Source organism: Bactrocera neohumeralis, chromosome 6 (genome assembly GCF_024586455.1).
Source record: "Bactrocera neohumeralis isolate Rockhampton chromosome 6, APGP_CSIRO_Bneo_wtdbg2-racon-allhic-juicebox.fasta_v2, whole genome shotgun sequence".
Classification (NCBI taxonomy): domain Eukaryota; kingdom Metazoa; phylum Arthropoda; class Insecta; order Diptera; family Tephritidae; genus Bactrocera; species Bactrocera neohumeralis.
In genome coordinates, this window is record NC_065923.1 from 57,330,966 (window position 1) to 57,344,550 (window position 13,585).

A 13,585-nucleotide genomic window follows, 5' to 3' on the forward strand; every position below is an offset into this window, starting at 1 on the left:
TAAATATGATTTTTGGTCAAATAATCGGTCGAAGCGTCGATCGATGAGAGCAATTTTTGGTCGTCAGTCAATTTGTGGGGAAAAAACCGTGCACACACCTTTCGTAAGCCCAAATGTTCGGTCAAAATGGGATAAATCGATGTTTTGGAGATGTTCAATTCCATTTCCATGAATGATGATTTCGACTAATTTTTGATGAATTCACGCATAGATTCGATGGAATTTCCGGTGATCACGAAATTTGATTGGCTCACATGTTGATCGTCATTTATGTCCTCACGACCACTTTGAAAACGTCGTGCACTCTTCTTGTTTCATCAATTGAAACGTTTCGGTAAAAGTTTTACCAATTTTAAAACAAAATTTAATGTTTTCTCTTTGTTCGAAGCTCATTTTCGCACCGATAACACAAACAAGCTGACACTTAAAATGCAATAACTTCACTCCAATCTATGAAATGTCATAATTCTTCTCACTCACAATCGATAAAGATAGCAGATTCTAACGCACTAGTCGACATATAGATGGCGCCACCAGGGGGCGCTAGATTCAAAAAGTCCTGTTTACTTTGGAACGCAAATTGTATCTCTGCTTATACATATATAGGATATATCATATATGCTAAAAATTAAATATCCATACAAATAGAGAAATCATTAAGTAATCATTATTTCGCTTTTTTCATCTTATTCATCAATTCAATTCAAATGTTTATTAAACACCAAAAGTAGATTTATTGGAGCATAAGATTTACTTTCTCTAAGCTGAACCAATAAATCCAGATTATTGGTATCCAATTCAATTCGAATTATACACCCATGTGTACACATGTATATGAAAACACCCCCTTTCCATTTTATAGACACAACTATATAGATCTACACGAGTAGAAATCGCGAAATTTTTCGTATTGTCAAAGTCAAATCAATTAATTACACCAATTCAAACATGTAAAATACGTGTTCAAAGTGACTGAGACGGCACCACTCGCGCCTCATTGATTCCATTTGGCCACTTATAATACTTTCCGCCGCGAGTCAAACCTAGAAAATTTATGACCACCGAACATATATACAAATATGCCTGTATATACATATATTTGTTGAATCAGTTTTGTTTTCAAATATCTAAACGATTACCTCTCCCCATAATCAAATAAAGAAATTTCTCTATAGCGGAAAATGGCTGGACTGAAGTCGTTACTCCTGTTGTAATTCCATACCCACATCGGCTATTTATCGCCCACCATTCGCAACCACCGATGCATATTAACGCTGCCGTTGGGGACGCAAGTTTGGGTGTGAGTTTTATAGATTTTCAAAAATGTAATGAAAACAATTTTCAAATTCCAACGGCACACTTTTGTTGGCATTCCGATTGCTGTTTTTGTTGCTTTTGCTGCGTGCTGCTCGAAATGCTTAGATGGGGAGTAAGTTTTTAAAGCCAAATTTACCGCATATTTGCCTCTTGAATGAGCAGACGATTAATTTTTATTACTTTGTTAAATGGAACTTAGGAAGCATATCCCCCGTTTCTCTCTTTCGTTAGTTTGGTAGATGTTATTTTTGTGTTTGTGGATTATGCTTATGTCAATACAATAGATGATTGATAGATTATAATATAAAATTTGAAAAGGTTTCTTAATACAAGACCGATTTATAAAACCCATTTTTAATATTTGAGAGCGTAGTCATAGAAAGATGTGGCGTATTTCTACGTATTTCTAATCGCAATATACCACGATTAATTAATTTTTGAATATTTAAAAAAATTACTGAATTATTCAGTACATACATACATACCTGTTTGGAGTCCTATCATAAAAAGTCAACCAGTTCATGTTGCCTAAAATATTAGAACCGGTTCTTATGGAATTATTTTTTAGAATCTGAAAGTTTTAATTGCTTTCAAATAATTTGGGTTTAGTAAGAAATCTTGGAACCGGCATCAACACCAACAACAATATCAGCCTTGAAATCCAACGCAAAATCACTCGTGACAACGGGTGCTACTTAGGACTGAGTAGGCAATTGAGAAGTAAAGTCTCGATGAGTTCTATTAAATCTCTAATGTCGTTTACAGATACTTTTATTGATGAAATGATAAATATTGAAAAAAGAAATACAGTTGTTTTTCACCACCGAATCACCATAATCCACAAACAAATTTCGAGTTAAGGATACTTCGAGTTATAAAAGTTTTTAATAAAACATAAAATAAAAATTTACACACAGTTTTATTTATATACTTCGCATAAGGTTTCTTGCTTATCTCCATGAAACATGTATTCTGTAATTTGACTTATAAAAGCTATTGTCAATTCAATAGTTCAAGTTAAGGAGAACTTCGAGTTATAGAAGTTTGAGTTACGGATGTTCAACAGTATTAACCTTAACTTACTTTCATATGTTAGCGAGAAACAAAAGAATGAACGTTTAAAAAAGTGAAGCAACAACACAAATGATAAATTTTCATTCGCAAAAATTAAATATTAGCAAATGAAATTTTCAAACAAACACATTTAAATCCACTCATGATACTGGTAACGCTTAAAAATATTTTTTCCAAATACATTTTTTTAATAACTTCTTCTGTTATTCCTGATTTTAGTAAAATCCTTGAAAATTATAGATGACAGTTCCACCTTCTCACAATTGCTGTAATATAGAAGAATATACTTCTGTTGTGCGCGATCGTATACCCAAACTTATCCCCTATCGTTTACGTTGTACGAAACACATTTTTTCTATATTAGGTATTACAGGACAGTACTTCAACTTTATTGGCTTACATGCAGACAGATACTTCTAAGTTGTAAAGTATTTTTTTTAAACCACTAAACATATGTTAAGTTCTATACAGGAGTTCAATCCTTATAATAGTCTGTTGTTTTGTTAACTTCGAACGGCATATATGAAAATAACTGTTTACTTTTCTCGCAGCTTCAAATATCTGATAGCAAATACGAGCAGTAATAATAAGATATTTTTGAAATTATTTGTAGAGATTCTTTACATTATACACCCTGTAATAATAAGCATAAGTGCAATTATAATATCAAAGAAAAGTCATATTTTATAAAAGGCTTGGCGGCATGCTTTCAAACAAGCGCTATTCTTGCAACATTAAATGTTACTAAAATCCACCAGAAAAGTCAAGTGCTTGGAAGCGTCGGCATGAATGGCTAATTTTGACGGTTGGCAGAAGAAAAGTGAGCAGCTCAAAGGGTTCTATGCATGGTGTCTTTTTTTTGCAAAAAGCACAAAAATGCGCAAGTGGCGTTATGAAGCGCCGCTACAATAACAAAACATAATTGCCAGGAGGACACTCCAAATGCATAATGGCCATGAAGAAGCGTTTATTTATGTCGGCTCGACGCATAGCGGCATGCAAGTATGACAGGCACGTGCGACAACAGAATCATATTTATATTATATATACATATAATAAATGTAGGTGTGTGTGCACGTATACAATTATATGGCTATGTTCGATTTACTATATGTAAATCGTTTGATGTTGACATTTAAACAGTTGATGGCCTAATTTAGCTACAAATGTATGTAAATTGGTGTGAAATATTTGTAAATCCTTCAACGAAATTGATGTGGCAAGCCAATTAAAGCATTTCAAAAGTCCATGCATTTTCCACTGCGTTCTCATGCCGCACATTCACCCACATAGGTAAATATGTATGCTTTCACCCTGCGATACTTGTAAATCACAGTCGTTCCCCCCGTTTTTGTATGTTGCCCGGGCTTGCCTGCTGAAAGGCTTAAATAAACACATAGACACATACGTAGATGTACATGTATGTACAGTTGCACGCATTCACCTTTTCCCCTTTTGGTGTAACTTTTGCCTTATGACGCTTTCTGCGTGTGGCCACACTTTGAAACTTGTGACTTGTGCGCCCCGCACACTTTTGGTCGGCAATCGAACACTCACACACGCATGCATGCACCGAGTCATTGGCGGGCACTGCTTTGTGTGGTCTTTTTGTGACTTTGTGTATTTGTGAGCGCTGAGGTTGCAGTTGCAGTATGTTTGCAGCTTGCATTTGTATAATTTACGGTGCTTCATTTCAGTGAGCGTTGCCATATGGTCGCACATTGCCGTCGGTATGGCATAGCGTAAACATAACACTTAATTCGATATTTTAAAAAGTGTTAATTTATTGTACATCAGTGATTTTGATATTTTTGTGTTTATGATCCAAAAAAATTGCAAACAGACTACACCGAGGAGCAAGAACATTCATGACAAAATTATAAAATACACGGTTCTAGTTAGCATATAATAAATTAATACATTTAATTTTACACATTTAATTTTACAAATTTAATTTTACACATTTACTAGCACAATACCATCATTTTATTATATTTAAAGTAATAACCGTGCCTGTTATCATTTTGATCATACTGAAATCTCTGCTTTTTATACAAGGACGATAAAGTGATATTTGTCAAAGAAAAAGTAGCAATAACAGTAATTTACAGTAATTTTGCGACTGTGATGTTGATCGACACACACCATCTCTACGTCGATTTCAAAACTGCTTTCGACAGCACGAAAAGGAGCTGCCTTTATGCCGCGATGTCTGAATTTGGTATCCCCGCAAAACTAATACGGCTGTGTAAACTGACGTTGAGCAACACGAAATGCTCCGTCAGGATCGGGAAAGACCTCTCCGAGCCGTTCGATACCAAACGAGGTTTCAGACAAGGCGACTCCCTATCGTGCGACTTCTTCAACCTGCTTCTGGAGAAAATAGTTCGAGCTGCAGAACTAAATAGAGAAGGTACCATCTTCTATAAGAGTGTACAGCTGCTGGCGTATGCCGATGATATTGATGTCATCGGCCTCAACACCCGCGCCGTTAGTTCTGCTTTCTCCAGGCTGGACAAGGAAGCACAGAAAATGGATCTGGCAGTGAACGAGGGCAAGACGAAATATCTCCTGTCATCAAACAAACAGTCGTCACACTCGCGACTTGGCTCTCACGTCACTGTTGACAGTCATAATTTTGAAGTTGTAGATAATTTCGTCTATCTTGGAACCAGCGTAAACACCACCAACAATGTCAGCCTAGAAATCCAACGCAGGATAACTCTTGCCAACAGATGCTACTTCGGACTGAGTAGGCAATTGAAAAGCAAAGTCCTCTCTCGACGAACAAAAGCCAAACTCTATAAGTCGCTCATAATTCTCGTCCTGCTATATGGTGCAGAGGCTTGGACGATGACAGCAACCGATGAGTCGACGTTACGAGTTTTCAAGAGAAAAGTTCTGCGAAAGATTTATGGTCCTTTACGTGTTGGCCACGGCGAATATCGCATTCGATGGAACGATGAGCTGTACGAGATATACGACGACATTGACATAGTTCAGCGAATTAAAAGACAGCGGCTACGCTGGCTAGGTCATGTTGTCCGGATGGACGAAAACACTCCAGCTCTGAAAGTATTCGACGCAGTACCCGCCGGGGGAAGCAGAGGAAGACCTCCACTCCGTTGGAAAGACCAAGTGGAGAAGGACCTGGCTTCGCTTGGAATATCCAATTGGCGCCACGTAGCGAAAAAAAGAAACGACTGGCGCACTGCTGTTAACTCGGCTATAATCGCGTAAGCGGTGTCTACGCCAATTAAGAAGAAGCAGATGTTGATGCTGTTTCTTGCTAAATGTGAAAGATTCTTAAAATGTAAGATTTTTTGTGTATAGGGTATAGGGGTCAAACCATCGCCAATTACTGAAATTACAAAAATAGATGTGCGTGTTGTCAAATTTTTAAACTCAAAACACCTCTTAGGACATCAGATGCAAGTTTTTCCTTCAGATTTATTGAGTAGTGTAGTACTCCTATAGCTAATTTGACCCCCTTTGACGTTTCACCGCTCATGAAACTAAAACGACTTACTATATGAAGGAAGAGTCTCTATCCTAATCTTAGAGTACTAAAGATAATTAGAATAATGTCAAAGTTTCATAAAATTTCTTTCAATCTTTCTGAAATCATTACTTTTTCTATTTTACAATGGAAAAAATAATATGTTTTGATAAAATATTGTTCTTTGATATGAAAAACCGTTGAGGCCAAAAATGGCTTCGTAAGTGAAATTTTGTTGCGTGGAAATAAAATGTAATTCCGGTTCATTTAGTCCGATCGATAAATTGAAAGAATACGTTGTCAACTTGTCCGCCATTCATCGTATTCCTCAAATTGGGCCTGCAGCGGCTATTTCATTTTTTTGCCTCAAAACGTGGCTGAATGGTAGAAGATTTCACTCAAATGAGAGGAAATGAAATATGGAAGCAAACGGCCCTCGGATCTTCAGTGTACCTTTTGGTTCTAATTTCTTTAACGATTGCAATTTTTCACCGCTTATACTTTTTAGAGCTTTAATCGCTATAATGGTATAACTTTCTAGACAACAACACACAAATTTTTCTTACTTTTTAGGTTTGATAAAAACAGCGGTCACTCGATAATATCAAAATGTTGGTCAAGGTCAAATTTCAACCTTCAATAACTTAAAACTAACAAAACTTAACAAAAAATATAATTTTGATGAAACATTTTATGAACTTCTCATTTTCGAAATCGGTGATTTTGCAAAATTTGAAATCTTGGACCACTTGACGTGGTTTGACCCTCATTCATATACAGTTTTATTACCTTTATGGTTGCAATAGATCGTGTTTTTGCTGGAACAACCATTGTGGGAAAGCTCCTTAAATTACACTACAATTACATGATTTCTGGCAAACTTAAGCCATAAGTGAGCCATTTAGAGGTAGTTTAATCTTTGTGTAACCTCTTCACATGCATGGTCTTACGAATAAGGTGTTTCCTGATTCCAAACAAGCCACAACTCCGCTCAGCTTAATCTGGTCATAACAGAGATAAACTGAATTATCTTAAACATTGCCAAAACTTGATATTAATTGGTTTCGTCCTTGTTTTCATGACGTCACGAAGTAATGTATTTTCTGTCAAATGCATTCCGAAAAACGCAAAGGGATGAAACTTTTGTAATCTCTATTTTCATCATTCTTAGTGACAATTTCATTTGATTTTTTTTAAATACGTCATTTTGGAACGAAGCAAAAACAGTAATTTTTCTTAATTAAGATATACATATGCACATTTAAAGCTTTATATTATACCCAAACCTTCCCTCGCTTACTCTAAATTCGTTAAACTCCCAAACTATTCAAACCTTACCAGCTTCCACACAAAGTAGTTAAATCCACAATTCATGCGCCACAGATTTATTTCAACTAACATTTTTTACAGAAAATATTATTTGAGTAATTAGAAAAGTTTGCCAAACATTTGCGAACGTGCTCAATCTTTGGGCTTAAATGCAAACACACACATGCAAATGCACTATATCATTTACAATCATAATTCATCGCACGCACACATACTCATAACATTACATACACATACATGCATACATATAACTAATGCATAAGTATTTCCAATATTTTATTGCACGGCACTTTGTACCAACTGTCGTTCAGAGTCGTGTACGCCCAAAAAGTATTACTGCTGCTGCCAAACCAAAGCTAATTAAAATCGTATCATTTATATTTAAATAAATAGGCGGTCATTTAAAATATTCGTAGCTCGTTGGCAGAGCACACGCCGTGGCTAATTGTGGCTGCCGCGGCATGCCGGTTGATCGGAAGCGAATTCAATTGCGGACTTTTACACAATTTCAAACTGGTTTTCATAATCCAAATGCTCAGTGAAATGTTGTATGCAAAATAACGCTTCGGTTGCTGGTGGAAAACCAATATGGCGCCTGTCCGTATAATGCGATTTGGCAACATATGGAGATCGGAGCAGACTGGGGACTCTTTTAGTGGCGGAAATGTTTATTTATATGAAAAAGGATTGGAATATTCAAGTCTACACATACATAAGCATAATATATTGCCAACATTAGATGTCCTTTGCTTGGTACGAGTCAACAAATTTTTGAATAGTCACAGAGCACAGAACTCTCACTTTACTACACAAATTTGCGAATATGAATACTCGTAAATGTAAGTATAGAGTTAAATATATTAGAACAAAATTTTTTTTTAGCTTAAAAGAAAAGTCATTATTAATATAAAAAATAGAAAATTTAGCTCGATCCGTCTCTACCTATGCTTACTACTCATCTGGGTAAAAGCAACATCGTCTCGTGCTACGAGTGAACTAAAACGAGACTTTCTATTAAAATATTACAACGATTATATTTGATACTTTTGTTATTTACGAGCAAAATTAGCACAAAATTCAGGAATGAGGACTCAATTTTTATAAAAACCTTTTGCTGGCCATTAACTGCATATTACATGTTGTATATCTAGAAAGTACATGTATTTATACATAAACGTCATATGGGTATTTATGTTCATGAGCTTTTGATTTTTCCCAAAAAATTTAATCTTGATCTTCTTTGCAATAGTATTTATTGTACATACATATGTGTTTTACCGAAGGAAGTCTTAAGATTTTAAAAGTTCTGAAATATATTAATTTCAAACAGCTGTTTCAACAATGAATTTTAATTATGGGAAGTCAATCAAAGGAACACTTCTCCAGCCTGCAGAGTGGCAGTGAAAGCATCGATGACGGCGGCGGAGCTTCTTTGTAGAATATGGTCAGACGAAAGTATGTCCGACGATTGGAATTTAAGTGTGCTCTGACCAATCCACTAAACGGGGGACCGTTGACCGCCGGGGACCGTAAGCCTGGGAAATCAACAACTGACCAGATATTCACTATGCGCCAAGTCTTGGAAAAGAGCAGTGAAAAGAGAATCGACACACACCACCTTTTCGCCGATTTGAAAGCTGCGAAATCCAACGCAGAATAACTCTTGCCAACAGGTGCTACTTCGGTCTGAGTAAGCAATTGAGAAGTAAAGTCCTTCTCGAAGAACAAAAACCAAACTCTATAAGTCACTCATTATTCCCGTCCTGCTATATGGTGCAGAGGCATGGATTCTGCGGAAGATTTATGATCCTTTGCCATTGGCAACGGCGAATATCGCATTCGACGGAACGATGAGCTGTACGAGATATACGACGACATTCACATAGTGCAGCTAATTAAGAGATGTCGTCCGTATGAAGGCAAACATTTCAGCTCTGAAAGTATTCTACGCAGTACTTTCAAGCAAATACCATTTTAATAACTTTGCGAAAACTTAATAAGGAACTGGGATAAAAAACAATAGAAAAAACGTTGTATATCCGGAAAATTATTTTTTTCAATATTAAAAAATATATTCATATATACACCGATTTACAAGTAGTGCCATCAAGTATAACAAAAAAGTATTTTTATTTTTTTAATTTTAGTAAAATTATGTAAAAATATGCTTGTCGTATTCACTTAGGTGTTCATACCTTAATGTTTATATATATTTACATATGCACGTACTTGTGACATAAGAATAGGTATTTAGGTACATATATTCAATTACAGAGGGATGCGACTCAATTGCATGTTAAGTGACGTATCACTCTAAAAATGCATTCAACCGTTAAAATTGCTCAGTATGCTGGAGATCAAAAAAATTAATTCGAAATTTGCGTTGTACCTATTTGGAAAACGTCAAAAATCAAAGTCGAAATACGGCAAACAAGCTGTTGATTTTTATCAAGCTACAAATATCTCTCCTCACTGCGTCTGCTGGGTCGCAATTTTTTGCACATGCAAATTTCTGTTTTTTTCCTGTTTATAACATTTTCATCTCACAAGTGAGTAAATAAGTAATCAAATGCAAATACGCCCACAAATTCTCATGTGGGCATTAGCAAAGTGAGAGGAAAGGCATTTGAGTAGAAAGTAATACAAACTTACGCCTTAAATCCCTCGGATCGGAGTTGTTGCTGCGCGGACTTTCACCCTTTTCACCGTTGTCGTAATCGTTTGATCCTTCCATCGATTCGTGGGAAGTGCATGTGGGACTCGCCGAGTCTGTGCGAAATGAATCGTTGCCATTGAAGAGATTCTGTCGGAGAGAAGTTGAAAAGGTACATGTTTGACGAAAATTTATTTTCTAAATATACAAAAGTTAAGGAGTTTCTTGTTGTTGTGTATAATATAATTAGATGTAGATGCTAAAAATTGTACTTTTGTTTTTTGTCTTAAGCTAGACAAGAAGAACAATTTTATGTACTTGAATACATATTACATTTGATCGCTTCCGCTTGACCAAGTATCTGAAGCTATAGCCTCCCTCTTTAGTAGTAGAAGGCTTTTGTTAACTTCACTATGCACTGTGCGTACTCTACTAATTATGTATATAGAACTGGGTATCTAAATGGTTTAATCGAAAATTCAATATGCTATTCCTTCAATAAGTGTTTCTCTTCTACTTACTAGTATCTTAGGTCGATTTTGAGTTTCTGAATGAGTTTAATGGTAAGTTTCTCAATGATTAACATTACGCTCGACCATTGTAAGAAGACCGCTTTGATATGTGTTACAAAACTCACCTGATCCAGTGATATGCCTATATATTTGGGTGGTGAAAACGCCGACGGCAGTTGAAAATTCGATAATACCGATGGTTTTCCGAGTCCGCGGTCGCTGGCAAAGTAGCTCGCTGGCCCCCCATTCGCCGCCAACATGCCATGGTTGAGCGTCTGTAGCAGGTGTGGATGGAAGCTGTGCAGCAGGTGTGTGCCGTAACTACCGACAAGTGACATATTGTGTAGATCTTTGGCGTCTGGTAACTGCAAGAAAAGCGAACACACAAAATGAGCAAAATTTCTTCTAAGCAGACAAATGTTATGAAAAAGTAATAAGCTCCATAAAAAGGTGCTCAAGTTCTATATATGTTTGTATATGCGCATATGTATTATTGAAGCCACTTTCTAATGTAATATATGTACGTATAATAAGTTGTTGTACTTTTTTCGAGGAAAGAGTTTTATCCTTTTGTTACGGTCACTCTGGCGTGCAAATAAACTATCAGCTTTGATGCACATGTTTTGGGTTTTTTGGCGAAAAAATATGAAAATATTTACAATATCCGAGCGAAATATTTTTGTATGCATGACATAAAGTGTTGTTGTTTATTGGCATTTCTGCTGCGCAGGGTAATGACACGTTAAGCTCGGGTCAGTCGTCTTGTCTACGTCTCATACAGCATTACACTGCTATTATTTCGGCCAAGGATTTGTTGTGGGCCAGTTGTGTCCATTGGTGAATGCTTCAAGTGGAAACTTTATTGCTTGTGAATGAGTTGAATTGAGTTTTTTTTTGCATTTTATGAGCCGAATCTAATTGTGTAGAAAAGCTGTCAATGTGGCAAGGATAATACATGCGCTTTTTGCGGCTTTACGCAAGCAGTCTTCAAATAAATTTGATTGCGTTTTGAATAAAAGTGTTTAAATAAATAAAAGGGAAAAAGTTAAAAAAAAAGTAAAAAAGTAATTTCACGATTTACGCCAGTTCAGAGCTCTAAAATCGGGCCTAACTTTGACAATTTATTTAAGTAGTAAAGATAAATAAATCGATTTTTCTTAAGGCTTTATTAAACACTATTTGGATGGACAACAATTTTATATTTACATTTTGATACTTGGATACAAAATGGCGGCAACTGGGCCAGTATTCGTATTAACTATTTTTAGGAAAATGCAGTTTCTGGGCAGCAAAGTTTATATTTTGAAGCTAAACAAATCCAAGCGTTCCGCACTATAGTGGAAATATTTATTTCAGTATTTTACAAATTTATTAAGGTATTTAAGCCCCTAAAGTATTTACCAAAAAAATGTTTCGATATTTTGAAAAACCCAGACTGCCTTAAATCCATAAAGAAAGAAGCAAAAACCAAATACTACATTGAGACTCTCATATTTTCTATTCCTCTAAATATTTGAGCGCTTCAATTACTTCTTAAAGTGCTTTACTTGTTTATATTTCCACTAAATTTCACTTCACATATTCATTTGTCTTGAAGTATAAAACACAGCAATACATATATTGCAACAAATCTCACACATTTTCACAAAATTTGTATGATAATTTGACAAACAAAATATTTGACTTTTAAAACTAAATCAACAAAGCTGTGGACCCCATAGCTTACACCCCTCGCTATCACCCAGCCTCACGCCGCACGCTTGAGGGTTGTTGCCACACATGTTATCCTGTCGCCACTTCGATTTAGCATAAATGTCGTTATCCAGACGCCGTCATCAGCCTAACGCAGTGTCTCTGTGACACGCACACATGCGTACATATTATGTGTGACGTGTGTTTGCAACATATCATTTACACAAATGACGTGTGTAATACTCTTGTAACTCACTCCACTGCCCCACGACGGAGGTTTCGCAATTTATGCATGTGTGATAAGTATAAAATTTAAATAAACTTGTTCATTGACAACATTTTTGAAAATTGCTAGACTAAATGCCGCATAAATGCGCCGTAAATTATGCAAAGATTATACTTCGTTAAATGGTTAAAGGTTATTGGAAAATCCGCGACACATGACTTGCGTAAAGATATACAAAAATATATGCCAACACACAAACATATATGACGCATATATTTACAGTTAGTATATTTATATATGCGGAATTATAATTAGAAATTAATATGTTTTTTATGGTATTTTCTATAGATTATAAAAGTAGATAAAACTTAAGTCTAAGGCAAAATACTTTGATTAAAAACAAATTCATACTTGTCAGCTTCTGTGCTCATACGTATGTATGTAACTGAAAATTTATACCACGAAAGAAGTATGCGCATTATTTTACTTTTTTAAGAGTGATTATTCTTATAATCTCAAAAACAACATTATCGGTTAATTTTAAAAATTAACTTTAAAACAAACAAATTTCAACCATCTCAAAAGAAATCAGCGTTGTAATTGTATCAAATTTCGAAGTTTCACTAGCGGAAAGGGTCTTTTTATTAATGTACTGCAGTAACTCTGATTTATTCTTGACTTAAATTAATCTGAGTAGTGATAATGAATTAGTAATAAAAATTACAAGACTAAGTTAAGTTTAGTAACTGTTTTATTGATACGACGGTCTCTGTAGTAGCAACACCTCACGAAAATAAAGATAGGGATAGATAACAATATAATAATTGTCTGTATAGTAAATAAATTGGCTATCTCTGTACCCAAAATGTGAATACTAGTGTCATCAAATTGCAATTAACCGCATTACTCGGAACGAAAATCGTATTGGACTTCTTGCGGCAGAAACTCTAGGCGATGTAAACCGTATTAAAGTAATATGCAATTGTTGGTCTTTTTTGATGATAAATAAAGTATGTTCTAAACCCAATAAAACCTCCCAAAATACTATTTTTATGTAAATTGCTAGGTGTTATAGGGTTTACTGAAGATGATGGCGCATAGGATAATTTAACATGTTCCTGTGGTTTACTATAAAGAGATGTCGATACTTTTCCTTTTTGTTTCATAACTGGCTAAAATTTGTGAATAAAAGTACGCTTAATCTAAGACAAAGGCGAACTAACGCTCAAATACGATAATCCTCATAAAAATCATATTGTGGAGAGCGGAATTCGATATACAAA

The 13,585-nt window shown here is 35.4% G+C and overlaps 1 protein-coding gene across 1 annotated transcript in view; it reads right to left on the reverse strand.

The window, feature by feature from the left end:
• Positions 1-9,821: 9,821 nt before the first annotated feature.
• Positions 9,822-13,585, reverse strand: part of LOC126762804 (protein Teyrha-meyrha) — a 30,078-nt gene continuing 26,314 nt past the window's right edge. Inside the window, exons 2-3 of the mRNA XM_050479849.1 lie at positions 10,510-10,749; positions 9,822-10,022 (exon numbers count right to left, since the gene is read on the reverse strand). Coding sequence (XP_050335806.1) covers positions 9,822-10,022; positions 10,510-10,749 — 441 coding nt within the window. The remainder of the gene's footprint in view (positions 10,023-10,509; positions 10,750-13,585) is intronic.